Source organism: Alternaria burnsii (assembly GCF_013036055.1).
Source record: "Alternaria burnsii strain CBS107.38 chromosome Unknown 750, whole genome shotgun sequence".
NCBI lineage: Eukaryota > Fungi > Ascomycota > Dothideomycetes > Pleosporales > Pleosporaceae > Alternaria > Alternaria burnsii.
This window is the reverse complement of record NW_024066108.1, coordinates 2,703,590-2,730,515: the sequence shown is the minus strand read 5'-3', so window position 1 is coordinate 2,730,515 and position 26,926 is coordinate 2,703,590. Positions and strand designations below refer to the sequence as shown.

General features: G+C 52.3%; 10 protein-coding genes across 10 annotated transcripts; 5 read left to right on the top strand and 5 right to left on the bottom strand.

The window, feature by feature from the left end:
- Positions 1–195: 195 nt before the first annotated feature.
- Positions 196–3,215, bottom strand: GT037_002356 (6-phosphogluconate dehydrogenase c-terminal domain-like protein; the record flags this gene model as incomplete). Its single annotated transcript, XM_038927403.1, has 5 exons — positions 196–773; positions 1,375–2,218; positions 2,270–2,784; positions 2,837–2,999; positions 3,078–3,215. The coding sequence occupies 5 exons, from the start codon at positions 3,213–3,215 to the stop codon at positions 196–198; spliced, it is 2,238 nt and encodes a 745-aa protein (XP_038790695.1).
- A 397-nt stretch (positions 3,216–3,612) lies between these two features.
- Positions 3,613–4,148, top strand: GT037_002355 (rna-binding domain-containing protein; the record flags this gene model as incomplete). The annotated part of the gene is made up of 2 exons (XM_038927402.1): positions 3,613–3,861; positions 3,915–4,148. The coding sequence occupies 2 exons, from the start codon at positions 3,613–3,615 to the stop codon at positions 4,146–4,148; spliced, it is 483 nt and encodes a 160-aa protein (XP_038790694.1).
- Positions 4,149–5,693: 1,545 nt separating this feature from the next.
- Positions 5,694–7,643, top strand: GT037_002354 (glycoside hydrolase family 76 protein; the record flags this gene model as incomplete). The annotated part of the gene is made up of 2 exons (XM_038927401.1): positions 5,694–5,808; positions 5,857–7,643. The coding sequence occupies 2 exons, from the start codon at positions 5,694–5,696 to the stop codon at positions 7,641–7,643; spliced, it is 1,902 nt and encodes a 633-aa protein (XP_038790693.1).
- Positions 7,644–8,183: 540 nt separating this feature from the next.
- On the bottom strand, positions 8,184–11,572 carry GT037_002353 (arm repeat-containing protein; the record flags this gene model as incomplete). Its single annotated transcript, XM_038927400.1, has 6 exons — positions 8,184–8,424; positions 8,484–9,457; positions 9,505–9,977; positions 10,025–11,064; positions 11,113–11,250; positions 11,301–11,572. The coding sequence occupies 6 exons, from the start codon at positions 11,570–11,572 to the stop codon at positions 8,184–8,186; spliced, it is 3,138 nt and encodes a 1,045-aa protein (XP_038790692.1).
- A 577-nt stretch (positions 11,573–12,149) lies between these two features.
- GT037_002352 (uncharacterized protein) lies at positions 12,150–13,736 on the top strand (the record flags this gene model as incomplete). Its single annotated transcript, XM_038927399.1, has 1 exon — positions 12,150–13,736. One exon carries the CDS (start codon positions 12,150–12,152, stop codon positions 13,734–13,736), a length of 1,587 nt encoding a protein of 528 aa, XP_038790691.1.
- Positions 13,737–14,131: 395 nt separating this feature from the next.
- On the bottom strand, positions 14,132–15,221 carry GT037_002351 (uncharacterized protein; the record flags this gene model as incomplete). The annotated part of the gene is made up of 4 exons (XM_038927398.1): positions 14,132–14,539; positions 14,595–14,947; positions 15,005–15,122; positions 15,174–15,221. The coding sequence occupies 4 exons, from the start codon at positions 15,219–15,221 to the stop codon at positions 14,132–14,134; spliced, it is 927 nt and encodes a 308-aa protein (XP_038790690.1).
- Positions 15,222–15,709: 488 nt separating this feature from the next.
- GT037_002350 (trichothecene efflux pump) lies at positions 15,710–18,915 on the bottom strand (the record flags this gene model as incomplete). The annotated part of the gene is made up of 8 exons (XM_038927397.1): positions 15,710–16,086; positions 16,141–16,567; positions 17,038–17,565; positions 17,618–18,004; positions 18,053–18,319; positions 18,370–18,607; positions 18,661–18,686; positions 18,736–18,915. 8 exons carry the CDS (start codon positions 18,913–18,915, stop codon positions 15,710–15,712), a joined length of 2,430 nt encoding a protein of 809 aa, XP_038790689.1.
- Positions 18,916–20,205: 1,290 nt separating this feature from the next.
- On the top strand, positions 20,206–21,368 carry GT037_002349 (dna-directed rna polymerase iii subunit; the record flags this gene model as incomplete). Its single annotated transcript, XM_038927396.1, has 2 exons — positions 20,206–20,486; positions 20,549–21,368. 2 exons carry the CDS (start codon positions 20,206–20,208, stop codon positions 21,366–21,368), a joined length of 1,101 nt encoding a protein of 366 aa, XP_038790688.1.
- A 575-nt stretch (positions 21,369–21,943) lies between these two features.
- Positions 21,944–25,470, top strand: GT037_002348 (alkaline phosphatase; the record flags this gene model as incomplete). The annotated part of the gene is made up of 5 exons (XM_038927395.1): positions 21,944–22,261; positions 22,324–22,812; positions 23,190–24,402; positions 24,452–25,024; positions 25,415–25,470. The coding sequence occupies 5 exons, from the start codon at positions 21,944–21,946 to the stop codon at positions 25,468–25,470; spliced, it is 2,649 nt and encodes an 882-aa protein (XP_038790687.1).
- Positions 25,471–25,995: 525 nt separating this feature from the next.
- Positions 25,996–26,630, bottom strand: GT037_002347 (uncharacterized protein; the record flags this gene model as incomplete). The annotated part of the gene is made up of 2 exons (XM_038927394.1): positions 25,996–26,229; positions 26,352–26,630. 2 exons carry the CDS (start codon positions 26,628–26,630, stop codon positions 25,996–25,998), a joined length of 513 nt encoding a protein of 170 aa, XP_038790686.1.
- Between the last annotated feature and the right edge of the window lie 296 nt (positions 26,631–26,926).

Genomic DNA, 26,926 nt, shown 5'->3' with positions numbered 1-26,926 from the left:
CAGCTGCTCTGGTTTATCGTGATCAGTAAAGTATATTATTCACATGACATAGTACGCTGCCACTCGAGAATCCAAGAACTTTGGATGTTTGTGATGCCAATATCGATCAATACCATTGTATAATGTACACATTACAAAGTCCAAGTTCTACAGCTCTTGAACGCTCAGTCGCTAAAACGCAAGCATTACACCAGTCTATTGGATGCTGTTCTGAATCCAAGCCTGACCCTCACTCTGTACAATTTCCCCACCAGTGGTCTCGCCAATCTTGACCGTAACATTAAATCCCGTAACCACTGGGCCTCCACTAGCACCATACAAAGAGTAAATTCCAGCATTCAACAAGATATCCTTGCCCTTGTAGGAATCGCTGGCTAGTTCCTCAGGCACGCTAGCAGTGATTGTAACATTGTCCTGTCCCTGGTTGCTCTTCTCGGGACCTAGGTACGCGGAATCGGTGAAGGCGCCCAGAGAACCGGGGTAGCCTGGCGCTATGTCGAAACCCCAGGCTACTGCCACGTCGGCGACAGATTGGATGTAGCCTTCTGAGAGGAGGGTGAGAGTGAAGGTGCTGTTGGGTGCGAGCGTTGAAGGGGCTGCGATGCCAATCAGGCGAGAGGATGCGAGAGTTGCAGATGTGAGGGCTGTTGCGAGGGTGAAGAAACGCATTGTATTGGTAGTATAGGCTTGTAGGATCCTAGATAGGCGGTGCGTGAAGTTTGTTGACGATGTGGTGACCGTTTTAGGTTGGAGCTTGAATATGTATACAAGGCCTGTTCGGGTGTAGGATGAGCTATATACCTACGGCCGACACTGGAAACGCACAGCCATCTCGCGTCACATCATACCACTCAGCGTCACCCTATCTCCACAAAGAGTAGGAGACAATCACCATAACAGGGATATCGGAAGATTACTCTGTCAGCCATCCCCTGTAAGCTCGTGCAGATCTCCCGGCGCAGCCACGGTGACCTCTCGGGCGGCGTATAAATTGCCGATCGATTGACAATGTCTCTATTTTGGTGTCAATACGAGACTCGTAAGCCGTAACTTCCGAGTCGCTGTGAGGAGGTGGAGGTTTTTTGAGGACTGGTACGTCATGCGGCCGACGGAAGCGGAGGGAGAGGATGTGGAGCTCGTACAGGTGGCGGAAATAACGTCATTTAAACTTATGACAGAAGGCTTACCCCCAAAACGGGGAGGTTGCACCTTCAGGATGCATCACTTGTTGTGCTAAGACTTGCTATGACATCTTCTGCTTCTCGTTACAATCATGTCAAATACATTTGCTCTATTACCACTATTAACCTAGGCTGAAGCGCAAAAAGAAAGATGGTGGCCGAATTCAACTACCTCAAAACTTGTAGTTCTTACCGTACTGTTCCTTCTGGCTCGTTGCGGGCTTCCACTCAAAGTGATGCTTGCCTTCCATAGGCTTCTTGACATTTGCATCTTTGTCGCCCTTTTTGTCGAACATGTGACTGCCAAAGTAATCGAGCTCTGCTTCGTAGAACGAGGTCGGTAGGTCGGTACCACTAGCGACTTTGAAGTACTCCAGGGTAGCGCTTATGGCAGGTATTATCTGATCTGTCTCTACAGCCTTGGCGACGATGCGACGAAGCGCTGGGAAGCAGTTCTTTACGTCCTTGGCAACGCGAGTCGAGAAGTTGAGGTTCAAGTCTTTGGGCTTAGGATTGGATTTGAGGACCGGCGCGAGGATCTCGTCAGAAATGTAGTCTGCTTGGATGATACATCCTGCTCGCCAGATTTTCCAGATTTGTGAGTAGTCAATTTCCCACTTGTGCTCTTGATCTGCTTTGGCAATGACATTCATGCCTTGGATGTAGCTCGCGAGACATGAGGCGTATGTTGCTTTCCTCAAATCTTCAAGGAAAGCCTTCTTGTCGGAAATGTCCAGCTGGCTAGGAGGGAAACCTCCGTCGGCGGCCTTGCTGGCTTGCTCACGGTCGCCGCGGAAGGCGGACGCAAGGCGAAATGCGTGCGCGATGTTGAGGGTGAAGGCTGGTACGTGAAGTTCAATGGCCTCGGTGTTGCTCCAGATACCCGTGCCTTCTTCGCCCGTGACGTCCTGAACGACCTTGTCGAGGACTTGTGAGATGACAAGGGGATGGTGTTTGGGATCTTTTTGGTTGGGCTTTTCGCTTGAGTCGCGTTTGTGAGATAGATCGGCGCCAATGGAGACAAGGAAAGTGCCTCTCTGTTATGAGTTAGTACGGAAAGCTGCCAGGGTCACAAAGGGCAGACATACCAGCTCGCCTTCTGAGTTCCATTGGGATAGGACGTCGCCAATCTCCTCGTAGTCCATGCCCATCTTTCGCATAATGCCCCAGGCTTCGCAGATGGCGCTCATCATGCCGTGCTCGATGCCGTTGTGCATCATCTTGACGTAATGCCCTGCGCCGCCCTTTCCAATAACGCCCACACAAGGTTTCTCGTTCTTGTCTTTGGCTGCAACCTTTTCTAGTAGTGGAAGGACTTCCTTAAGCGCAGAGATGTCACCGCCGGGACACATTGAAGGTCCCGCTCGCGCAGCCTGGTATCCGCCACTTACACCACAGCCAATGTACCGGATGCCAGTGCCTTCTGTCTTCTTCTGTCGGCGCTCGGTGTTCTGGAAGTGCTCGTTACCGCAGTCCAGGATGATGTCGTCGCGGGCGAGATGTGGCTCCAGACCCTCAAGGACCGTGTCGCCAACGCCGCCATGTGGAAGAGAGAAGACGAGGAGGCGCGGTGTGGAGAGTGACTTGCACAAGGAATCGTAGTCTGTCGCTCCATTAGCCCTCGATTGTACCGTGGTCGATGCATTTCCACCTACCATTGTACTTTTTGATCTTTCCGTTGTATCCCTGCTGCTCAGCCTTGTTGATGACTGTATCCATTGCCTGCTCAGACGGGTCTGAGAGCGAAACATTGACGCCGTCCTCGGCGAAGAGCAGGGCCATTCCACCCCCCATGCTCCCGCAGCCGATCATGGCGATCTGGCATGGTTAGTCTTGTTGAGTATGAGATGGGGACAAGTACACACATTGGTGAATTTGGACATTATGCTAGTTTACGTTGTCTTCTTCCTGGCGCGAGCGGAAAGAAATCAAGAGCGAGGAGACTAGTATGATGATGTACAGGTACGTGAGGGACGAGAAGGACGGGAGTGTCGGGTCGGCGTAGTGTACGAGGTTGTCGAGAAACTGGAGCATGATGAAAGACGCAGGTCAAGAGTTTGTCATGGAGCAATTCGAGTGACGTCGGCGGGGTGTGGTAGCTGAACCTAGCTCAGTGCTAGAGTACAAAGGCTGGTGGGTGGCTCTTTTATCTGTGTGTTCCCGGCTGTGCCGTGAGGGGTGGAGGCGTGGGCCATGGTGTATGCAGGCAGCGGGCACAGCTCGTAAGCGTCGGACTTGCGGCTAAACAAAGGGCAGGCGCGATGGAGGGTGAGGGACGAGTTTGGGTCGCGTACTGTGGGAAGGCGCCGCTCTCCCACTAGCGCGAACTGCCTCGACTGCGGAAACATTTGGCGACGCCGAAAGCTTGACAACTCCAGTCCCTTACCACGATACCCACTGTACCACCACCGACCAATTCCATTCCGCAGCCATGGCCGACGCAGAAACCATGGACATTGACCAGCCCCAGCAGCCCGAAGTCTCGTCGGCTGACCCCAACGCCAGCGACGCGCGCACCGAGGCCGGCGCAACAGCTGTGCGCTCCATCGAAGGCTGGATCATCATTGTCACCAACGTGCACGAGGAGTGCACCGAGGAGGATCTTCAGGACATGTTTGGCGAGTTTGGAACGATTAAGAATCTGCACATGAACCTGGACAGGCGGACGGGTTATGTCAAGGTACGCGCCTGATGTTACACGTCCAAGCACATGGCAAAGCTGACCTTGTATAGGGCTACGTCCTCATCGAGTACGCTACCTTGGAAGAAGCAAAGGCCGCCATCAAGGGCGCCAATGGCGAGGAGCTCCTTGAGCAGAAGGTCACCGTCGACTTTGCCTTTGTGCGGCCCCCGCCAGCCAGCAAGGGCCGCCCTCGCGACTATGACAAGCGCCAGAGCGGACGCGGGGCTGGAAGAGCCAGGAGCAAGAGTCCTGGACGCGACGGTGACGACGTGGACGATGAGTAGTTTCTGGACGAGCGGGCATCCTATGCTCTCATTGTTCGAGCTACGTTGTGAAGCAGAGGGAAGGACCACATGGGCAGGAAGCCTAGCAGTTGCTTCTGTAGCATACCCAGGACGTGTCCTGTAATACCAGCTTACCGGCTTACCTGTTTGGGTAGGTCGGGTTTTGACTTGACCATTGTAAGTACACAACTACTGCGCTCTTCAGATGATGGACTAACACGTCTGCAGACCTGCCTGTGCTTGACGAATACGGCATTGCCCTTGTCTCACTATGGTGCTAGCAGCTCCGCGTGTATGACATGATGTCTTGGAGTGGACAATCCCTGTGCTCGATTGCGCTGTCGCTGTTAGACAACGGGTTCGTAGAACGAAGGTCTTTGTGGTCTTGTAGCATATTCTACTAGCGTAAGTGTGGTGAGCTTGAGCCATGACGTAAGTATCCGAGCATTATTGCAATCGAAGCGACAGCACGAAGCCAGAAACGAGCGTATTGTCAAGCGTAGATGCATCACAATCCCGGCCTGTAGTGGCACCAGACGAAAGGAAACGCAGCCTCGAAGACTTTAGTGAATCTCCCTGCTCTCAACCAAACATGTTCTTCACGAGTGAGATTCGTTTTTGAGATTAGGCCAGGAGCACCTATTTACTCAAGGTTTTTGAGTCACAACATTAAACCTGAGATGTGAGCCTGTGAACTGAGAAGTAGTATTCGGAAGACGGTAGGCAAAACTGACAAGATCAATAAGCTACAGTATATCTTGACACAGTGAATACGTTAGTGGGTATTGCAAACTTTTGAGAAAGCATGTGGGGATATCTAATAAGCGTAGGCTTGTGAAATCTCTGCTATGTCAGCCACCCCGCTTGTTGTCCCGAGTCGACACGTCAGTGCCATGAGGCATGGATCCGCAAACTAAATATATAAGCTATACTAAATGCTTTTCCTCCATCAACAACATCATCCGGTGAGATGGCCGAGCGGTCTAAGGCGCTAGCTTCAGGTGCTAGTAAGGAAACTTGCGTGGGTTCGAATCCCACTCTCATCATCATCATTTTTTTGCTTTTTTTTGCCTGTTTTTTTGGGTCGCTGTTGGGATAGTTCTTTGCGACAGTTATGGTGGTGCGTGGAAACCACGCGAGAGTGGGGCACGATTGAACAAGCTTGGCGTCGTCCCGCCTCTATCACATCTGGGGACACGTGTGTATGGTCTCGTTGACTCTGCACTCTCCGTACCAGGAATACGATGCGACGAATATCAGGCCTGGGCAGGATCAGCCACCCAAGCCCGCACGGGAAGGTGGACTTGGCTGGGATCGTGTACGCCTCATGCACTCGCGGCACATGCCTCCTCCGCCATGCTCTCCACAATAGCCGATAAGAACCCTTTGCTGGTCTTTTGTATTGATATCCGTGTATATGCTACAGCAATTCTAAACGTAGCTTGCTCGCAGAGCGGCTTGGTGGATTGCTCACGCGTCGCATAGCGTTCAGCCCTCGGTCAGCGCAATCACGGTGTCGGCGAGTACAGCTACCTGGCCTTCGCAATGAGGTTACCACGCATCGCGTCGTTCTGGCGGCTATGCGTCTCTGTCTCCTTGCTTACGTCCGCGTTTGCAACCAGCTCCATCGCTAGTAATACGGGATCGCCAGCTTCACAAGGTGAGGCTAAGAGATACCAACTCCATAGCTCTCACTAATATGTCGCAGAAGCAGAACAGCCGGTCTACGAGCCCGAGAATCAGAATGTCGCCAGCTCATCTGCATCTCCCAGCACAGCCAGCTACACGGTCGCCGAAGCCAATGTCCTCCAGGATCTCCACTCCGCCCTTTCCACAATGCAGGACCAGTACTTCTCTGTGTGGCTCGGCAAGTACACAACAGCGATCGACTGGACAGCCGCCGTCATGTCGACCTATGTCTCGGCCACCCTATCATCGCTCTCGCGTTCGCTGTCGTATACGATGCCAGGCACGTTCGATAAGAGCCGGAAACTGGACGTCGAGGCACAAATGGTGGAGAACGAGATCAACAGATACTTTGCGCAGACCACTGCCTACTACTTTGGCGAAGATGCCTTTGCTATCAGAATGCAGGCATTCGACGACATGCTGTGGGTAGTGTTGGGCTGGTTAGAAACGACCACTTTCATCCAGAGCCATTCTGTTGGACACTACACGTCCGACAACATTGGAGGGAAAAAATGGCATGCCAATCAGTTCGTACCTGCTTTCGCACACCGCGCCCGCGTGTTCTACGAACTAGCTGAGAAGGGATGGGATTGGAGACTTTGCGGGGGCGGCATGACGTGGAATCCTCGTCTCCTACCATACAAAAACGCCATTACGAACCAGCTCTTCATCTCAGCGAGCATCAACATGTACTTGCAATTCCCGGGCGACGACAACTGTTCGCCGTTCCTTTTGCAGCACGATGAGCCAGAGCTACGCAAGACCCAACTGTACGACGACTGCGACGATGCGCACCGCGGGCGGTATGATCCCGTGTACCTTGCGAACGCAATCAATGCGTACGAGTGGCTGAAGAACGTCGGGATGACAAACGACCAGGGGCTCTATGTTGATGGCTTTCACATTGGAGGCTACCGCACAAATCATAGCAAGACGACGTGTGACGAGCGAAATGAAATGGTCTACACCTACAACCAGGGTGTGCTCTTGTCTGGGCTGCGCGGGTTGTGGGAAGCTTCCGGCAACATCTCGTATTTGGAAGATGGGCATGAGCTCGTCAGGAACGTCATACGCGCCACGGGCTGGACAAGGTCTGGATCCCGTCCCCCATCCTCGTCTAGCACGAACTCGCAACAGCGTCAGAGCAAGGTTTCGGAAAACAAGGAAGACGCATTGCCAACTGACTGGGCGGGTCTGGGCTATAATGGTATCCTAACAGAACTATGTGATCCCTCTGGACGCTGTAGTCAAGACGGTCAAACATTCAAGGGCATCTTCTTTCACCATCTAACTTCCTTCTGCAATCCTCTTCCATCCCAACCGACTAGACCAGGCAAAACACACGCAGCGACTCGAGAGACGGCCATGTTACACGCGAACAGCTGTAGAGAATATACCACCTGGGTGACACACAACGCCCAAGCCGCCCTTCGGACGCGTGATGAAACAGGAAGATTTGGATCATGGTGGGGCGCTCCACAGACACCGTTTCCATTCTCCTCGCACCATCGCAAAGCATCTGCTCCTGACGGACGCCCTTCTCTCCCACAGAACGCAATAGACTACCGTAACATGCATACGCAGTCCGATGATGGCATGTACATGGAAGGCGAGTTCCAAGAGTCCTCTGAATGGTCCATCTTCAACGAAGACGTTGAGAATGAAATCACAAAGAGGAGCGGAAGCGATCTCAACGACCGTGGCCGCGGCCGCACAATCGAGACACAAGGCAGTGGTCTTGCAGTCGTGCGAGCGATGTGGGAGTTTTTGCGCCGAGCAGAAGTAGCAGAGACTTTTCCAGTGTGAGTGAGGCTAGCGATTGAATCATCGATTGCTGGCTCGCATGAAACGCATCCGGACCTTATGCGGCCTTAAAAAATCCTATTGACTTGTCGGAGCAGATATACCAAGCCCTTCTCTTATACAAACGACGCGATCCCTTCCCGTCCAAATAGTATCGGCAAGATACATTCAAGATGGTGCAAGAGTAGCATCTTACCGCCAGCAATAGGCTAGCTACTCAGTGTCTTGGAGTTGTATATGCACATACAACTATATTGTCAGACGGGCGGGGAGGCGTGCAGCATTCTGCTGGGGAGGGCACACGAAAGATGGCTTTGGGATCTCTAAGCGTGCGGAAAAGAAGATAGATGGAAAGACCTGGGCCACTGAAGAGGGGTGAATTGGCATGAGATGTCCAAGGCAAAGAGCGATCTCCAAGGGCGACGAGGCTGGTATTGGATATAGAAACGCGTGGACCGCTACTAACATTCCGCCTCCACTGCTCCTTTGCTTAGTCTTTCTATGTCCTTTTCCAAATGCTACTCATTTTTCCGAGCCCCCTTCTTACATAATGCCCAACTCTCCGAAACCTTTGAGAATCTCCTTATCCACACGGCTGAGCCATTCTTCCTGGAAGGCTTGTTCTCCGCCTACTTGCTGTATAGCTTGCTGAAGATGCTCTCTGACAAATGCAACAAGGTTAATCTGATGGACGGGGTCGGTATAGATGAGTTCGCGCTTGCGTATATCCTCCGGTGCTTCGGGTTCTGTAGGATGATAAGGTTCTGGAGGCCAGAATAGAGAGCTAGAATGACGAATCAGTGTCTGCAAAATTGGCAGAAATTAACACAAGGAAACACGTACTCTTGACTTCGGTCGTCCATGCCATCCAGCAACTCTCCTAGCACATCCGTCCAAATCCCTATCAACGATTGCAACCTGCCCAACATCCAAGGCTGTCCTCCTTCTAGGAAGCGTGTAAGAACGAGACACATGAGCTTCTTATTTGGTGCGTCTCCAATGTTCTCAATGTGGCTGAACCACTCTTCTAGCAACCAGTCCAGAGTCTTTTCTAAACCCTCACTCGATAGTGAGGAGAGTGCTTCCAGGAGAACAGAAGGTGAAGCAACTCCAATACGAGCTAATACCGTAAAGTAATCCGTCTCCACTACCCCATCGACCGCACGAGAAGGAAGCTCACGGTAGGGACCGTGGGATTGGTGGTGTGTCCATGCGCCGTGGAGGCCCTCCATGACTTTAGCTAGAAAACCAGAGGAGATCAGATCGCTAGTCAAAACCTTGACGGCGTTCTCGCCACCTACGCCTTCCGCACCTCTAATGATGCAAGTCACGAGGTGTGTCATGATACCGTTCGCTTCAGGTTTCAAGCTGCCCAGTAGCTCCGCAAGGGCCTGAAGAATGGCGGGACGGAAAGAGTCTGCGAGGACAGCGGCGGGCGCAAGGAGCAGATAGGCTTCTGTAATCTCGATGGCTTTCCGTAGTGTTTCATTGTCCATGGAGAAGAGAGGCAACAGGTATGGAAGGAGGTTGAGCAGCTCAGGTGGTGTGGGCTCAGGAGCTGACGGTGTTTGTGCGATGATAGAGGCCCACAGGTCAAGCGCATCTTCGAGGAGGTAGACCTGAGTCTCCGAACCAGGCTCAATAGCGCTCTGGATGATGGGCAAGAAGGAGGCATGGAAAGAGCGTGACTCGGCTTTCATTGCATTTGTTAGGCGAGCAAGAAGGGTAAGGATGGCTTGCTTCATCAGATGCTCCTCGCCAGACTGCTCCCACAAGGGTGGGAGGAGAGCGATGATGCTATTAGCATACGGTGTGATCTAATCCATATCAGTTCAAGCACTTCACGTCCATGCTGCTGACTTACATGGTGCTCCAGTCTGTACACAACAAGACTGATCGTGTTGAGAAGGGCCATCTTCGTCTCTGGAAGCTCAACTTCTTGGACCAGCGCCATCAATCTATCTAACATAAGTTGTGAGTAAGGCAAGAACGCGTCAGCTTGGAATTCCCATTCGTCGGCGACGGCATGGAACTTCCTGCCTGCGGTGATCCGAACCACTTGATCGTTCATCGGATCACTCTTGTCAAGCAGATGCTGGAAGATTTGGTATACGATAGGCTTCTTCTCCTTGGCCATCTTGATAGTGATCCACTGAGAGATGATGATGGCGATGCGACGGCGGATAATATTGTAGCCTGGCTTCTGTTTCGCAACCTCGACGACTAGCGTTTTCTCCAAGAACGAATCAAAGTCAACCTGGTCGTGTAGTATATCGGCTGCAAGCCCAATAGCGGTATATACGGAGTCTTTGAACAGGATGTCTTCATTTTCTGGAGCTGTGCAATGTCAGAGCGAGCCAGTTGTTTTGAAAGCGAGTACTCACTTGCGACTGTATAGAAGACTTGGAGTAGCGGCTGAATGATCAAATTTTTGAAATTCTTTGCAAGGTCTAGGAAGAGCTTCTCGGCACAGGGTCGGATTGCAAACTCCCAGTCCTCTGCTCCCTCCTCCATCTTCTCCCACTCATCGGGTTCTTCCTCCCACATACGGAGGTCGCTGGGCCGGAAAACGAAGAAGCGCTGCACAAGGGCTGAGATCATTTCACGTACAAGATCATCAGTGAGAAGGTCTGTTTTGATCATATGCGTGGCTTGGTTCTTCTCGTCCTTTTCTTGCTGATGCTTGAAGCGAAAGGTCTGAGTAGGGTAGAAGACCATCTTCACACAAGCACGGATTAGCAGCAAGCCCTTGAGACCCAGACGCTCGATGATGGGCGATTCGTCTTCTTCATCACCATCGGTGCCGACTTTGGCACCCTCAATAGACTTTGAGCCCCACTGCTCGCCTAATCTTGAGATGAGACTCCAGTAGTCGCGCGCAAGATCTATCGAGTTGGGTAAAAGGACAAAATCTGCTGGATGAGTAGTAGCCATGTTGAGATGTAACTTGGAAAGCTGCATCAAGTGCTTGCCTATCTTCTTCTGGACTTCAACTGCAAGTGGCGAGTTTTCTGGTATCACGTATTGCAGAAACTCTCCGAAATGAGTACGTGTTAGTGTCCAGAATCCTTGGACGTCCTTGTCTCTGCCTGGGAATTCGTAGCCTGCAATGATCAACCGCCGCATCGTCTTGATAGCGAGTAAGCTGTTGTCGATGCTCTCGAGTGCACCGCCTTCGTCGTCTCCACCGTCGCGAAAGAAGGCTTGCCATGTTTGTACCTTGTTCATATAGATGGTGCCTAACACGTTGAAAATTTCTGGTGCAACCGTCTGTAAGCTTTGCCGCGTCCTTAAAAGTCGCCCAGTTGATAATTCCTTGACAATGTACAGTAAGACGAGAAGAGCGCGAGGAAGTTGAAGTGGGTAAGCGTTCGGATCGGTTGAGGCGCGGAGGATATGGAGTAGTTGTTGGAACAGCTCAGGCCTGGATGATGTTAGAGTAGGGAATGCCATACCTCTTGTCCAGGCTCACCAGTCATTGGGGAACTCGAAGCGGACAATCTTGGCAACTACCAGAGCATTCTGTAGTGCTAGGCGGTGGTCGGCTTCGTTGACGGCACTCTCGAGTAGGCGGGCTCGTATGGTAGCCTTGTCTTGTTTGCTCACTGCGCTACGCCCATGTCAGACTCTGTGTTGATGCGACATGGTATGGAGACGTACTTGGTGGCTGTCTTGCGCCAGTACTTGTCGATGCCATTCTTGAGCTGGATGATGGCGAGATAGCGGACTTCTAGTGGAAGGGACTGGTCCAGAAACACCGTCTGCAGTAGAGGGTAGTAACCCTGGGCCTTCTCCCATTGCTGGAGTTGCTTGGTGCCGGACTGAACCTGAGTCTGGTCCGCCGAAGACGCCGAGCGCAAGACATGGAAGAGGATATTCTCAGTCAGAGGATTCGCCTCTCCCGGCACCTCAACGCTGAATTCGTTACTCATCGTGTGGCGTGGACACTTCAAGTGCTGCGGTAGTGGGGCAGTCGCAAGTAGGTGAAGTTGTAGACACGGAAAGGAAGCGGTGAGTGGCTGGGTGGATGCGATTCACGGTGAGAGTGAAGGATATGAAGCCTGCTCACCCAGGCTGTGACCAGTATGCGGCAAGTCTTGTTTGGGAAAACTATCTTGGTGTTTAGAGGAAACAAATTCGAGAAGCTCCCCACGTCACAGCTCGGACCCCCGAGACACGAGACGGCGACGTTGGGTGACGGCGTTTTGGCAGTTGACACAAGCCAAATTCGGAACTACTAATTGCATACCGTTTGTCCGACGTACACTTGGGGTTGCCCAGTTAGAGACGTATTGTCATGGCGTCCCCAGACATGGTCCTGGCTTGTCTGGAGAAGGCGTCGCGTGCGTCGGCTACTTCCCCAGCCAACCTCGGTCCGTCGCAACTCCAGTCTGGTCCGTCTCTCCATCACGCTATCATCACGCTCCATCCACATCTCGCACCGTTGCCCAACGGCGTCCATAACCTCAGCCGCTCTGCCTGCACGTCGCCGCCTCCCAATGCTCCCAAATGCCCTCCGCAGACTTCGCCGCCGCCCAGCAACGCATAGCAGCCCGCCGCGCTCAACGCGCCCTTCAACGGCGGAATCATCATGAACCTCCGCCATCAACCGCACAACGCGCCCTGTCGCGCCTGCCCTTCCCCTTCAGCAGCCTGTCCACCACGGGATTCAGCATCTGGGACGCGATAAAAGGCCGATCGGGGACACGACCAGAGTTCCGCGTCGGCCAGGTTGATGCCGAACTGCTCGACGAAGAACTCCTGACGCTGATGAAGGATCAGGTTGGCGAAGGCTTAAAATATTTCGGAAGCCATGTTACGGACAACTACTCGGCTGAAATATTGCTGGCATTGAGGGCCGTGCTATGGAAGCTGAGCATTTGGGATCAGAATGCGAGTTATGGCGCGCATCTACAGGGGCTGAGGTATACCGATGCGCGGAGTAGTGCGCCCAACCGTCCGCCGCCGAAACCGTGGCAAAAGGTCGCCTATGGGGCTGTCACAGTGGGAGGAAGGTATGCGTGGACAAAATGGGAAGAGTACCTTTTGTCTGCGTCCGAGGACTATACTCGACCTGAGAGCCCAAGGTTGAAGCTTCTGGCGCGCTTGAGCGAATTGGCAGGAAACGCGCATGACGTCCTCGGTCTTGCCAGTTTCCTAGTCTTCCTTGTTGACGGTCGGTACAGGACCATTACAGATCGCCTCCTCCGACTACGTCTGACACCGACATCACACACGACATCACGCGAAGTCAGTTTCGAGTACCTCAACCGCCAACTTGTATGGCACGCCTTCACCGAGTTCCTCCTCTTCCTCCTCCCACTCGTCGGCATCTCCCGCTGGCGTCGCATTCTGAGCCGCACATTCAAGAAACTGCGAACGACCGTACTTTCCCTTCTCGGTCGCTCAAAGCCCAACAACGATGAAGGAGATGAAGAGGCCAAGGCCGCCGGTGAACTCGCTTTCCTGCCCGAACGGACCTGCGCAATCTGCTACCGCGACCAGAACCCAACAACCGCCAGCGAAGCTGATATCCTCACCTCCTCAGCCGGTGGCGGCGGCGTCGTCGGCTCTGCAACAACAGACATCACCAACCCATATGAAGCCATCCCATGCGGCTGTATATATTGTTTCGCATGCATTGCGCAACGGATCGCAAACGAGGAGGGCGAAGGCTGGACGTGTCTGCGCTGCGGCGAGACAGTCAAGGAATGCCGACCTTGGAACGGCGACATCATCGAGGAACAGCCCCGTCGGGTCGAGCATACTGAAGTGCACGAACGACCGAGTACAGCAAAGTCTGTTGGCTTCGCTACTAGCCACAACGATGAAGACAATGAGTTGGATGAGAAAGCTTTGCTGAGGCAAGTCGATCCTATGCCTGAGCAAGAAGACGTCACCGATGTGACGCAGGAGGAACAAGGCATTATGGGAACTACTCAGACACGCGGACTGGATCTTGGCGAGTCGCTGTTTACCGAAAGCTCCGAATGGGCGCGTGCTAGTGAGGATCGAAGCAGTGATGATGAACAGAGCGAAGAGTACGACGAGGACGAGGAAGAAGAGGGTGAAGAATTGGGCTTTTACGACCAATAAAACATGGTAGGGTTTGGTTAGGCTGCACGACTGGATTGCTGTATAATTACTTGATGCGTTGATTTGCAAGATACCCTTATTTTCCAAGCTTGTTTGCTTCATTGTGCCGTGCTATTCAATGTCAATGAGCTATCGTCATACTCATCTTTGGTGAATCCGAACGTGGGCTTGGTCTTGCTCGTCTCGTGAGTTGATCGCTCTTAGATAGATACTATATGCAAAGCCACTCTTTTTCGCGCCCCAGCGCCTTGGTTGATGCGGTCCGTCCTGCGTCGTGCGGCATCTGTGGGCTCTTGCCCTTGCGCCAGCCTCAAGGCTCTTTAGCAGAACTGCCAACATGCGTAATCGCGACTTGGCTTTCTCTCGGTTTACACAGCAAATTGCCCCTGGTTTCATCATGTCCGCATAAACTCCGCAAACCTCGGCAAAGCAGCCATCTTCTCCTCTGGACTTGTCGTCTCCGCAAAGAAGATGAGTCGCTGGTTCTTGTCCTTTTTGCTCTTCTTCTCTTCCTTGGGCGCAGCCTCTTTTGTCACCTCATTGATCAGATCATCGACAGAGTTGGAGATGTCGCCGTTCTGGCCTGGTGGATAGGCACCAGGCGGTGGAGCACCGAAACCAGGCCGAGGAGGTAACGCGCCAGGCTGGCCCGGTATGCTGCCAGGGCGTGCGGGTATGGCGCCGTTGGCAGGTGAGAAGGGCTGCGGGACGCCTTGTGGGGGGTATGCGGACGCACTAGGTGGAAAGGCCACGGGTGCGCCAGGAGGTGGCACGCCGTACGGGCTTTGAGCAACTGGGGGCGTCTGTAGACATGTTAGCCAAGTATTTTCTTTCATGCTCAGATGCTCGAGTACGCACGGCATTTTGCACAGGCTCTACCGGTGCAGGCAGAACGCCGTTCTTTCGATCCTCTCGGAACTTGGCTGCCCTCTCCTCGATCTCCTCTAGACTCTCGTTGATCTTCGGCCTCTTATTTGGCGCTGCTTGTCCATTGACGTACGCTCCACGCATGGGATTTCCGGTGATTCGCGCGCGTTCTTGCTCTTCAGCGAAATGTGCCTGTGTGACTTGCTGGTTGTGTTGATCTATTATCTCGGCGGGTACACCTTCCATACCGAAGATCTCGAGATCAAGACCTTGACGTCCGGGGTTGGCATTCTCAACGTGGGTGAGCGTCTCCTTGTGGACTTGGTTCATATGCACGGAGAGACCTGAGCAGGTGTTAGTATCGCTCTAACACATGAGGTCTTGAGTCGGCTGATGCGTACCTCCAGCGGTGTTTAGCCGTCTTCCGCAGCGGTCGCATTTGAAATGTTTGGCCTTTTGGTGAGAGATGAGAATCTTAAGGTCGTCGAAGTCGCGCTCGCAGTAGTAACACCATGGTCGCTATAGAGGTCAGCTTGCATTCCATGGACAACTTGTATGCGCATCTCGTACCTCGAGCTTCTGGTTCAGATCTGGATATCTTCTGCGTTTCTTCGTCATCGTCGCGATCGGAATGGGTGAAGTGGGGAAGGATGTAGTCGCGATCGCGGTCGGTGGAAGTGAAGCTCAGGGCTCGCGATTCCTGGAGAGCTAGCCTAGCGCGGTGGTCCATGCGGCGAACATGTTAACTTTTCTTCGCCAGAACGCCGTTTCACTCTCGCGACGACACCATGACAGACATGATCAACAACCTCTAATGCGAGGTGAACTGGTACAAATGCATGTTATGCTAGCTTCGTACACATCATTATCATCATAGGACGCAACCCGCACACCAGCCACTTGAGTCTTCGACACTTTTACAAGTCCCTTCGGGGAGCATCCCACATCTTTGCGTCTTGCTTAGCTGTGGTGTATGCGGCTGTACTCAAGTACGTGCATTCTTCGTCTGACGAAGTTCGTTGCAAGAGCAAATAAAAAGGTCCTTCATAGTTCACACTTCCTCGCTCTTCGGAGAAATCCTACGAAGAGTGTGACTCCTTGGCTACCTACATCTCTGCGTGCTCTGTCAGAGCCATCAAACTGAAGTTGAGGTTCTCGTCCTCGCTTGCCATCATACCACGAATGACGCTGAGACATCTCTCAGAGAGAACGTCTTCGTCTGCTGTGAGCGCCCCGAGATCTAGAGGACACTTGCGGTCGCCGTCGAGTTGGTATAGATGGTTGTCTTTGGACGATTTGGCAAAAGCGATATAGTGGTATTCCACCTCGTCTTCCGCATTCAGAGGCGCCTCAGTATCGCCTTTGCTTGCTACGCCAGCATATGCAACTTCCAACGCCTTGTTTTCCTCTAATGCCTGAGCCAATCCGTCTATATCAGGCGCCAGACTGGCCTCCAGTAATTGAGCGATGATCGAGACCTCATCTAACCAATTTCAGTAACGCCCCAGTAGAGAACAGAGGCTCATAACTATCGTACCGATCTTCTGCCGCGCTTCGCCATTACAGATAGCATGCAAGATTGCATAAAGACCGCATGCATTGTTAATGGTCTGTTTGAAGAATACAACATCGCCAGAGCTGTGGAGCTCCTCGAGCTTGGCATCCTCATCCTGAGCTCTCTTCTCATACGCCTCTGTTGTCGGAAACACCAGGATCAATGCGAGGACTGGACGTGAAAGAAAGCCGAGTAGCTCCGGGTCGTCTATAGAGAGTACATCTTGGAAGCCCAATGAAGTGGATAAACCGAGCTTATGCGCAAGCTCGGTAAAGACGTCTGGATTTGATTCGAGAGGGATGAAATGTTTGTTATAATGCTGCACACTTTCCGAGTCTGGTATGGACATCTTCATTCGACCTTTCACTCTTTGCGATTGTTTTGCTATCTTATTAGAGGTGCCTACCGCCTAAGTATCGAAGCTGATGGCATCTAGAGCGCCTGCTTCGTTGGCTGCGCTAACCATTTCCGGTCGGCGAGCTGAGGACTTCAAATCTTCCAGGTTGTACAGACACATTGTGTAGATGTCGTGCTCCTAGGATAGGCTGCTACTTCGGCGATCACAGCATTAGTAGATGAGCTGGTTGTTCCATTTGTCCTTATACATCTCAGCAAAGATTGCCTCATAGTTGGTTCTTATGGAGAAGAGCATCGTGCCATTCAACCAGGATACACCAAACCTGATTCTATCGAAGTCTTAATTAAATGATCCATACTCTATGCATCGGCAACCTCCTTCATCACAGCCTGGTCACCCTTTTCATCGTCCCTGGCATGCATCTTCCTCGCAACCTCATCTGTAAGATACTGTTCCACATTAGGCGAGAGCAAAGCTGCAACAATAAGAAGTACGCCAAAAGGAAGTGTACAGAGATATACAGTTCGGAACGACAGTGCGTATGCGCTCTTCACAGCTTGACCTGTTGCTGCGATGATGGCAGGTGAGATACCAGGTACAGCGCTGAAGTCACCCAATGTGATACTAGTCAACAGCGCGGGGAGCGACGTTTCAGGAAGACCCGCAGCTAGCGCAGCCGGCATGACCTTTTGGGGAATGTACTTGGCTGATTCAGTGGCGAGTATCGACGAGTACATGCTCGTAGCTATCGCAGAAAGACCAGTTCGGATAGCACCCATGACACCTGTCACCAGACCAATATCGGCAGGATCCCAGAGGTAGGCTGTACTGGAAAGTGTGAGGTTCTCGATGTAGCCTGCAGCAATGGTACCGATCAAAAGTAAGGCGGTCGTGCGGTCTTCTGTCGTTTCATTCGAAGCAGCGACAGCAGCGACAAAAGCTGTAGTGATGACTGCCGCGACAGTCATCTGGATCTTCATTCGCGGAAGGTAGCGCACACCAGCGCCTCCGAGGATTTGTCCGAGGAGAAGGCCACCACCAACAGCGCACTAGATGTTGTTAGCAGCGATAATCCTACAGTGAAGACATTTGTAGACCTACCGAAAGCCATCCGATCTTGGTGATATCTGTGGTGAAGAGCGAAGAGACCATCGTTGGCCAGATGATGGAGTTCGCGTAATATACGATGGCTGCCAGACTAGCACAAGCCACATTGGCATCATACTGAATGTTTCTGAAGAGTCGTAAAGGAATGAGGGGGTACTCTAGTCTCGGGGCATAAGCTTCCCAAAAGCAGAATGCGACTAGAGTACCAAATCCAGCAAAGAGTGCTCCCAGTACGTGTCCGCTCTTCCATGGATATGCTGACCCGCCCCAGTTCATGCCAATCAGGAAAACGACAAGACCAGTCGAGAATAAGGCGATACCCACCCAGTCAAGCGTTTTGAGTTGTTTCAATTTCGATTTGCCGCCCACGTGGAGCATTTCCTAGGATGGTTAATCCACTGTACGAATGTTCAACTTGGAGATTCTTACATATGTTGGTGGGAAGTAGAAGAAGAAGTATAAAACAATTGCCAGTACGTTGACAATGCATCCGAGGATGTAGCACCATCTCCATTGTAGCTCAGTGGTCTGGTAGAGGGATCTTGCTACTGGCGGTCCGAACACAGCGAAAGGGACAGAAGTCGAAAGCACGAAAGCGTTCACAGGACCTCTCAGGGAGTTTGGAACGAGCTCGCCAAGGATAATATGGAACGAAAGTTGGCCGGCTGCGGCGAGTCCATTAATGGAGTTTGTTGCCTAAGAGGGGGTCAGCATCGTCTACAGATCCCATGGTTGCCAGAACATACAATCAGCATGTTGATGCTTTGTGCGCTTGCCCCGATGATATTTCCGACCAGGCCGAGTATTGAAGAGCAGATGAAGAACCATCTACGACCGAAGATGTCCGACAGACGACCGACGAGAGTGAAACCGATGGCGAATCCAGCCGTCCACGAGATGCCGACCCAGATGATATCCGGCGATGGTCCAATCGCGGCGTTGATGAGGCTCAGCGTATTCGCAGGAAGAACCCACCCGAGGTAACTGGACATTTCTTAGCAAGTTCTTCGTAAATTCTGCTCGGAGAGAGCACATACCCAGAAATCTGCGCTAGACACGTTGCCTTCATCGATCGTAAGCATATTTCTTGACTTTGGTTATGGTGGACTTACCACTACAGTGCCAATAAAGTTGATGGATGTGAAGTATGACTTGCCCAGATCAGCGGTGTGACCACCAAGGGCTTCTTGAGCGACATGGTCATGGTGAAGGCCATGACTGCTCGCGGTGTGTTGATGGGTGAGGCTGGGATCAGTCGTGACCTCTTCACGATACTGCTTCTCTTCAGCCATCTTGCAGTGACTCTGGCTTGATGTTACGAGACTGTGTGGAAGGGAGCGCAAGAAACGCAGAGACTAATTTGCGCAACCACACTGGGCTCTGGGGTTGTCTTTATCATACAGGAGTTGCTCACGAATCATGGGTTGTAAATCCGGGGTTCCCCAGAGCCATGTGGAGCAAATGCCTGGTGAGGCAGGTTCCAGATAGCCGGGAGACACTGTCATGTATGCGCCATCTTTTCGGAATCCGGAGTAAAGATCTACTTGTCTACATAGGGACAAGCCGCCGTATGTCAATTGGTACTTTGAGCGTCTACATGGGTCCAGAATGTTACGCGCAAGCTAGATCCACGTGCTTTGGCGTCAACAAGCGGAGGCTCTCGCCTCGGGGGTAGTCGGTAGAGGCTGAGTGTATCGAGAAGATACTCCTGGACTGCGTCCGGGTGACGGTATCCGGGAGTCCCGTGGGCCTGCTCTTGTGAAAAAGAACCCTGCAGACTACTAGCTATGAGGTCTTACAGCATGTACGCCTTGTAACTGTCCAGTAGGCTACTGTACGTATTGAGTATGCAATGCTGACTGCACAGCAATCTATTCCAAAGTCCGTGGTTGCATGATGCCCGAGTGCTCGAATGCATGATCGTCTAACGTTTCCCGCGTGCAGTACCTAATGTGTCCGGTCCGCCTTCGACAGTCGTTAACCGGGTTATACTGCTGATCTAGCGGGACATAGATGCGGGGTCTGGACTCTGATGTTCTGTTTCAGCTACCCAGAATCTCGAGAGCCCATTTTCAATCCGCTCGCGCTATTTGAACGTCGCGACACGTTGATCAATGCGATGGTGGATGCCGGCACAGTGGATGCTGGGACCCGCGTGACTGTGACACTGACGGCGCCCTCGTATGCATATCGATACAGAACAATTGATTGATATATGATGTTTAGTCTGGGGTAAGCGGCGCGACGCGACGTGATGAGGTTAAGGGCTGACGTTCCCCGCATTCACATCCCATTGAGAACAGGGGAATGACGCTGCCAGACGGAGGACGAGCCATGAGAGGCGTAGGGCTGCGATGATCCTGGAGCCACAAACACGTAGGAGTCGTGGCTGGGAGTAAGCTTTGGTGATGGGGTACCATTAGCGGATAGTTGCGCCACTGAAGCATAATTGGGCGTTCTTGGTCGGGGTCCCCACTCAAAACTTTTGGTGATTCACATGTCGCGACTTGAGCTCACTCGCGACAACTTGCGATACTCGTATAATCCACCGCCGACACCACGTTCGCCGAACAACGCACACGATGGCTTCAGTAGCCGCACCCTCACCAGCACCGAAAGAGGAACCCGTCGAGACGGCCGTCAGCGAAGTTGTCAGCCCCGCTGATGCCCTTTACGAGAAATGCGCGCAGCGGCCTGCGGGCCAGATCTTCTTCCAGCGCGATCTCTCAAACATGCAGGTGGCTGAGACTATGGCACAGCTAACAGTGCTGTTGCAAGAGCTATGTGACCGACATCTCTTGAAGCTTATGACATTTGAGGGCGACCCATGCTGGAAGCTACGGTCCAGAGAAGACGCCGACAAGTATGTGTAATTCTGTACAATTTGGCCTACCTGGATTCTTCTGACGAGCACGTGTCCTCCAGACTGCGACGACTTACACCCGACGAGCGTCTCCTCTACCACCACATCGATCAAGTGCAGGCTGACGGCATCTGGTCCAAAGCCCTGCGAGCCAAAACCAACGTCACTCAACAGACTCTAACAAAATGTCTCAAAAGCTTGGAATCCAAGGACTTGGTGCAGTCAGTCATGAGTGTCAAGTTCCCGAATAGGAAAATGTACCTGTTGAAGCATCTGAAGCCATCCGAAGATATTGCAGGTGGGCCGTGGCAATCCGAGGGCGACTTTGACACTGCGCTGATCGACACAATATCGGGCATCGTCGCCCAGCATGTGGAGAACGAGACTTGCATCAGGGTACCTGGAAATTGGAACGACTATGAGATAACAGGCGACAGGACGGCCGCTATTGCCCAAAAGAAGGCCGAAGTATTGGGAGCCGTACGGGATATAGAGGAAGCGCCCGCCGTAAAACCCTACAACCCATCTAGAGACCCAAACACATCCAAGCTCGTTCATCGACACAACCCGCAGTACCCAACAGCTGCCTCTGTAGCCCAATGGCTTAACTCAAAGGAGATTTTGCGCGGCAAGACTGTACGTGAGGACGACATGGAACAATTGTTGGAGATGATGGTACTTGACGACCGGCTCGAGAAGATATCTGGTACCAATTATCGAACGGTGTTACGAGCCACCGACACCAAGGTCTACAACGGCTTTGTTGATGCACCATGTGGTAACTGCCCCGTCTTTGATCTTTGCGGGGATGAGGGTGAGATATCAGCAAGAACCTGCGTCTATTTTGGCCAATGGCTAGAGACCACCTCTGAGGAGATATAGTCATTTCATAACACACGAGACCATGAGGGCTTAGCGGGCAAAGTTAAGCCGTCTACACAGTAAGCTTACGAGCTTCACTCAAAATGCATAGCGCGGAGTTCTGGTTGTCAGCATTTGCATAGAGGATCGGAAAGGTATACCCATCTATTCAAATACAATTTTTACCAACACCTTCCTGTTCGGCCTCTAGATACTCAAGATGACTTGTGTCAGATGCCTGGTCGCTTTCGCAGACATTTAATCAGAGATCCTTGCCTGATGCTCTAACTCTCCGATAGTCTGTCCCACAAAGTCTCCGAGATGATGAAGATCTTCACTCGGAGACATTTGTCGAGAACCAAAAGTGAGACAATCGAAAGTATTCGTCCATCTGCTGGCTGACATTGGGCTTACACGGCAAGGCTCAGACTGCGACCGCACGAAGCGATGTTGAAGAATTGCACTTACATAAGATGCGTGCGCCCATAATCAGTACTCGACACATAGCACACCAACTTCTCTCAAGCCTCAAGCCCAAACACCCATTTGCGGCCTTTCACTGCCGGGTACTTAACTTCTCACCATCAAACACCAACATGGCCAACTTTCTTGAAGCCGAAGCCGCGCAAAGATACAAGAACGCCGAGAAAGCTACTGGCCCTTATGCCAAAACCATCGTCGGACAATCCGGGATAGTTGCGCATCTGGACTCAGGAGCTGAAGCCAATGTTCTCGACTTTGCATGCGGAACTGGAGTCGTAGTACAGAAACTCTATGACACTATACCAAAGGAAAGATGGGGACAGCTGAAAGTACTAGGCGCTGATATTAGCCCACCGATGTTGGAATACTTAAAAGCGCGAGGAGAGACGCAAGGATGGATGGGGCTAGAGACGAAAATTGTAGATGGAAACGTGAGGTTTCTTTTCCTTGCACAAGCCTCAGCATCGTCTCCGATACTAACGCTTTCTTGAAGGGCGACTTTACACAGGCTCTACCCAAGTCCTCGTTCACGCACATATTTGTCACATTCGCTCTGAACATGCTCCCAGAACAGACACTCTCGCACTTGTGTTCTCTCCTACGCCCAGGTGGCTTCATAGCATTAGCGACATGGTCTGCCATGCCCTGGCATAGTCTCCTTACTCGCAGCATCGCGCTCATGGACGCACCGCAGCCTTATCCACCTTCGCACAAGGAGATTCAGGAGAAACTCTGTGGACCCTGGGCTGCCGAATCGTACGTGGCACAACGTCTTGAAGCCGCGGGGCTACAGCGAGTAGACACATGGACGCAGAAGGAGGGCATACGTGCTGGGGCGCCCAAGGTTTTCATAGAGAGCATGCAGTTTCCGCTACAGTTTCTGGCAAAGACATGGTGGGAGAAAGAGCGAGAGGGCGTCTTGGGGGAGTTGAGTGATGCTATGAAGGGGATCGTAGAAAACGAGACTGGAGAGGACGGTGAAGTGGGCATGGAGTTTGACGGGATTGTGGGGTGGGGATGGAAGAGTGATTGAGGCTACCTTTGCTTGACATGTGAAGGGCGGAGCAGTCTCCTTCTGTACCAAACACATCAACTTGCACGTGAGGCAATACTGAGTAGCTTTTGGAAGCGTCTGGATGAGCAGTCATGCCCCAAGTTCAGATGATACTATTCCTAGCGCCAAGACGCACGTTCCCGCAAGCGTTCCATCCTCATGACGATCAGCCGGCGCGACGTCTCGTGGCCTCCCGAGTGAGTGACGGATCGACTGCTTGACTCGACCATCAACGCCATGTTCCTTTGAGACAGGCCGACACTCTTTTAGTCTGCCTACAGCGTTTGCCTTTGCATCACAACTAGCTTCCCTTTGTTGCATCCAAGATCATGTCTGGCACTCGGCCTCTCCTCTCGAACCGCGCGTCCTCGGACATCAGCGGTGATCGCGATATAGCAGAGGAAGATGCCCTGCTCACAGGCCAGCGAACAGCGCGCATGGAGAAAGAGGGACCGCGATCGTGGAAGTTGTGGAGGGAGATAGGTCTGTTTGTCTGGGCTGTCATCGCAACGGCAGCCGTTATCGTACTCGCCGTCATCTTCCAACGGGCAGGTTCCGACTCCAAGACTTCACATGCGAGCGGAAAGAAGAATCTCATCTTCATGGTTTCGGATGGCATGGGCCCTACCTCGCTATCACTCACACGATCCTTCATGCAATACAAGAACGGCGCGCCCTTCAACGAGCAGCTCGTTATCGATCAGCACCTCATCGGACAGTCGCGGACCCGTTCTGCCTCGTCTCTCATTACCGATTCAGCGGCGGGTGCGACGGCTTTCTCATGTGCACAGAAGAGCTACAACGGTGCCATCTCCGTCACACCCGACCACGAGCCATGCGGAACGGTGCTGGAAGCGGCCAAGAAGGCTGGGTACATGACGGGTCTTGTAGTTACTACGAGGATCACAGATGCGACACCCGCCTGCTTTGCGGCTCACGTCAACATGCGATCAGAGGAGGACCGTATTGCAGAACAGATGGTCGGAGACTACCCCCTTGGCCGCGTCGTCGATCTGATGTTTGGAGGCGGACGATGCCACTTCCTGCCCAACTCGACAATCGACTCCAGCTGTCGCGCGGATGACAGGGACATTGTCGACTTGGCCAAGAAGAACGGATTCAACTACATCTCGGACCGCGCGGGCTTTGACAGCCTCAAGGGAGGAGCCAGTCTCGACCTGCCAATGTTGGGACTCTTCGCCGAAACTGACATCCCGTATGAAATCGACCGCCGCAACGAGAACGACATCTACCCAAGCTTGCACGAGATGGCTGAGGCTGCCATGAAGGCGCTCAGTGATGCAACGAGGGATAGCGACAAGGGCTTCTTCCTCATGATTGAAGGCTCCAGGATTGACCACGCAGGCCACCACAACGACCCTGCTGCTCAGGTACACGAGGTCCTCGCCTACGACAGGGCCTTTACAAGTGTGCTGGATTTCATCAAGAACGAGGAAACCCAGACCGTCATGGTCTCGACATCGGATCACGAGACTGGCGGTCTGGCTGCTGCTCGCCGTATGTTCTGTCCACCCCTTTGGTAGTAGTCATTGTTAACAATCAGCAGAGCTCCACGCGTCTTACCCTGAATACCTCTGGTACCCCTCTCCCCTCGCAAATGCCTCCCATTCCGCTGAGCGTCTCGCTCTCGATTATACAAAGCATCTGCTTACCGACCCATCTGCCGATGAGACGACTGATTTTGTGCGCGAATCCATCACATCCGGTCTCGGCATCTACGACTACACCGACAAGGAAGTCTCTGACCTTGTCGCCGAACCTGCCACAGCTTTGTATCAATACGCAGACATGGTATCCCGTCGTTCACAGACTGGCTGGTCAACCCACGGCCACAGCGGTGCGGACGTCAACATTTACTCCTCTGACCCCAAGGCTGCCATGGCACTGGTGGGCAACCACGAGAACACCGAGGTTGGGGACTTTTTGCGCGACTATTTGGGCGTGGATGTCGAATCAGTCACCAAGGAGCTCAGAGAAAAGGGTACTGGGTTGACGGTACTCGACGTGAACGGCACAGAGGTCAGCTGGATGGGCAAAGTACCTGAGGATGGGCAAAGACTGGATGGCCAGACCCATCTGGCTAGCTATGGGGGAGATTTCAAGAAGAGAGGTGACAGTGGTATAGTCCATGGGGAGTCGTGTGGATGTGGACATTGATTTTAGCGCTGTTTGGCATAATTTGGCGTTTGGACATCAAGGCTTAAAGAGATACCGGTCGATAGACTATTGAGATTATGGCGTCAATTCATTGATTTCCAGCTTTCCCTCTGGCTTGTCTCTTGATATTGTTTGAAGAACATCTTTCTTTCAAGATGTATAAGAAAGCATGCTACTAAAACCACTGTCACACCAAACATTCTAGAAATCCCTCACTCCTCCAGCTCCACTTGCTACTCCTCATATCTTTGTCTTTACCACCATTGCTACTTGTATCATCGTTTCTTTGCCTTCCCCCCTTTCTTCTCCGCCCTAGCCCAATTCCTAACTCCTCTTGACTCACAGTGGGCAGATGCCTCGATGTCACTTCTGTCCCAGTCAGAGCCTCTGACTCAACACTTCTCCTAGCCGACCTTGACCTTACATCCACATCTCTTGGTGGGCATTGCCAACCCGCCATACCAACATCCACATCGTTATCCCTTTTCCTTCTCACACGTAACTTGGATTTGAATTTCTCCAATGTCTTGTCCTCCAACCTCCTCCAACCTCTCTTGTCTAGAACGGCCCATAGCCTGCTCATGAGTGCGCAGAAATGCCACAAAGCGAGTGTCACCGCGCCAGTTGCCGAACAACCCCCAGCGCTGTGTATACGCCAATTGATGCGGGTACAGCGCTGCCGCAATGTAGCTGGGTGATCATAGAAATACCAGAGAGGGTAATCGTGTTCGTCGCAAAAAGCGATGCTGGGGCGGATGTTTGTCGCATAAGTGTAGACATGGAAAGTGACGGTCAAGAGCACGATTACATCCCAGACGGCGAGGAGGATATGGCGGGTTAGGGATGTATAGGTTGGACGTAGGAGAGGATGGTATGTGTGTGGATCGAGGGGACAAGGTGGTGATGGTGTGTTGTCCAAGCTCTCTATCCAGTTCACAGATGTGCGGTTTTGGGGTACATGCTGTGGTGTCGCTGAATGGCGTTCCGTATCGTGTGTGGGTTTTTGCGGATCTTCTTTCCCACTTCTTGTTCCAAACGATCCAAGATATCGTTGCCGCCATGCTTCAATGTTCCGCTGTGTACTTTCCAAGCATGTTTTGGTAGCCCTGCGCCTCCTCCCCACATCCCTTCTCCTTCGTACCGGGTGTAACTGTTCAGCATACCACCCTATGCATAACAGTGCATGCAATCCATCGAGCGATACCTATCGAGATGTCAACACCCATAGTCTCTGAGCATCCAGTCTCCCGTTCTCATCTTATTGCAGGCTTTACTCCCCATTCCGTTACCCAACATGCTCGCAGACTCACAAACAGATAGACAGCTATCCACCTGAACATATCTGCGTTATCGAACCATTGTCCAAGGAACGCCTCTTCCCAAGCCCGCGGCATTACATAAGATCCGATATCTCCTATGGCAGTTGTGTGCGATATAAGCTGCATAACAAGGAAAACGACGGTGCTGAGTACAAGCATGTGGATTATGAGGTGGACCTTCAGGGCATGGAGTTGGTGCTTGTGAGGAGTAGTGACAGCAGAGAATGGAGGAGACGACGTGGAGGACATGGTTGTATGAAGGTTCTGTCTTGTGAATGAAGGACTGCACAGGTGTATGGCGAGGATGTGATAATGCGGTAGGTAGGACGCTGTTCTGAGACAAGCGGTCGTTCGTAGTTGCTACGGAATGTCGAAGAAAGCGCAAGTGGAGTATGCCGAGGGAATTACGACATGACAGGGTATCGCATGTTTGCCTTGAGGATGCAATCAACATCAGTTATTCTATCGAAAACAATAAATCTCATTGTGTAAAGTATTACGACGACGATGGAAAAACGGAACCGTGTCTAACATTAAGAATATAG